At 58.0% G+C, this 1625-nt stretch overlaps 1 protein-coding gene across 1 annotated transcript in view; it reads right to left on the bottom strand.

The window, feature by feature from the left end:
- Positions 1-281: 281 nt before the first annotated feature.
- Positions 282-1625, bottom strand: part of Klf2 (Kruppel like factor 2) — a 2442-nt gene continuing 1098 nt past the window's right edge. The window contains exons 3-4 of the mRNA XM_026785230.1: positions 1334-1624; positions 282-880 (exon numbers count right to left, since the gene is read on the bottom strand). Coding sequence (XP_026641031.1) covers positions 705-880; positions 1334-1624 — 467 coding nt within the window. The 3' untranslated portion in view covers positions 282-704. The remainder of the gene's footprint in view (positions 881-1333; position 1625) is intronic.

The following is a 1625-nucleotide window of genomic DNA, read 5'->3' as shown; positions in this document are numbered from 1 at the left end:
TTTTTAATTTTCCTTCTCTCCCCTCCTCCAGCTTCGATGGCCACATCAGTGGGACCAACACTTTTCCCAGCTCTGGGGAACAAGGGGGCAAATTATGGCTCAAAGTAGCTGCCTTAAAATAACCCGTGCTCAATCCTAAAACGCCATGTTGACATTTATAGAGAACCCACAGGCTCTGGCAGCTGGGGGCTGCAGCTGGTGACCTTGGCCACAGGGGCCACTCCCTATGCCCCTTAGGGCCTCCCCCTCCCCAGCCACACCACTGCGGTGATTCTTCCAAAGATTCAAAACTTTAATTAGAAAACACCAAGTCTTATAAAAATGAAGCAGGCGGCAAAGATGCCATCGTCTCCCTTATAGTAAATACAATCTGCCAGTCACTTATATACAATATCATAAAAAACGACACGGGGGACAGTACACTCAAAGGCCATTTCTCACAAGGCATCTAGCCTCGATCCTCTAGTGGGGACCCAAGGGAAATAAGTCAATTAATTATTGCACCATTTTGAAAACATTCGTCACAGGCTCCTGTCTTCTTCCCCGGGGCCTTCAGTCACGATGGGGGCCAGAACTGGTGGCAGTTACGCCACACTCCCAGCCCCGTCCTCAGGGTCCAATAAATAGCAGTCAGTTTGAAAAGGACCGTGCCCGGCGCGTGGGACCCGCCACGGCCGTGCATGGAGTAGCCAGGTCTACCCAGGCTACATATGTCGCTTCATGTGCAGGGCCAAGTGGTCGGACCTGGAGAAGGCGCGGTCGCACAAGTGGCACTGGAACGGCCTGTGACCTGTGTGCTTGCGGTAGTGGCGGGTAAGCTCGTCTGAGCGCGCGAACTTCCAGCCGCAGCCGTCCCAGTTGCAGTGGTAAGGCTTCTCACCTGCGGGGGAGGCAATGACAGTCAGTTTCCCCGAAAGCCTAGTTCTGGCACCCAGCGCCCAACGGCACCTGCTCCCTCTCCATTCTCATCTTCACCCACTTCCAGTCTGGAGAAGAACCTGTACTCCCGAGGCTGTGTGCCTCTCCCCTAACATTCTCTGATTTAAGTATGGAGTACACTAGGCTAGCTGTGAATTCCTGATCCTCCTGCTTATGACCATTGGGGCCAGGCGTCATATGCAGGGCTGGGGATGGAAATCGTGTCCTCCGCAGACCCTAAGCCCGCACTGGTGCCCCTAGCCAACATGTTAGTCTGCCACGCCCCCTTGCCAGGACCAATGTTTGGTAGCAATATATACCATTTCCCTTCCCTCCGTAGCCTAGCCTGGGCCTGAACTCGCGGTTATTCCCCTGCTGCAGCTCCACCCCACTCCCGGTGAGGCCAGGCGCCCACCTGTGTGCGTACGCAGGTGCGCTTTTAGGTGCGAACTCTTGGTGTAGGTCTTGCCGCAGTTGGCATAGCTGCAAGTGTGCGTGGCGGCGCGCTTGCGGGGCCAGGAGCGGCGGCCGCGCTTCGGCTTGGCCTCCAGCAGCTCCAGCGGGGACGAGGGCGGCGTGAGGAGACCGCGGGTAGCAGGGGGAGGTAGGCCCAGGGCCGCCGCGGCGGCGGCCGCGTCGTCGAAGAGACCGAAGGCGCCGGGCGCGGGCTGCCCGTAGTGCAGCGCGGGACCGGGGCCGCCGAAGCC

The sequence above is a fragment of the Microtus ochrogaster genome, linkage group LG1 (genome assembly GCF_000317375.1).
Source record: "Microtus ochrogaster isolate Prairie Vole_2 linkage group LG1, MicOch1.0, whole genome shotgun sequence".
NCBI lineage: Eukaryota > Metazoa > Chordata > Mammalia > Rodentia > Cricetidae > Microtus > Microtus ochrogaster.
The sequence above is the reverse complement of the archived record's forward strand: the minus strand, read 5'-3'. Positions and strand labels throughout refer to the sequence as shown.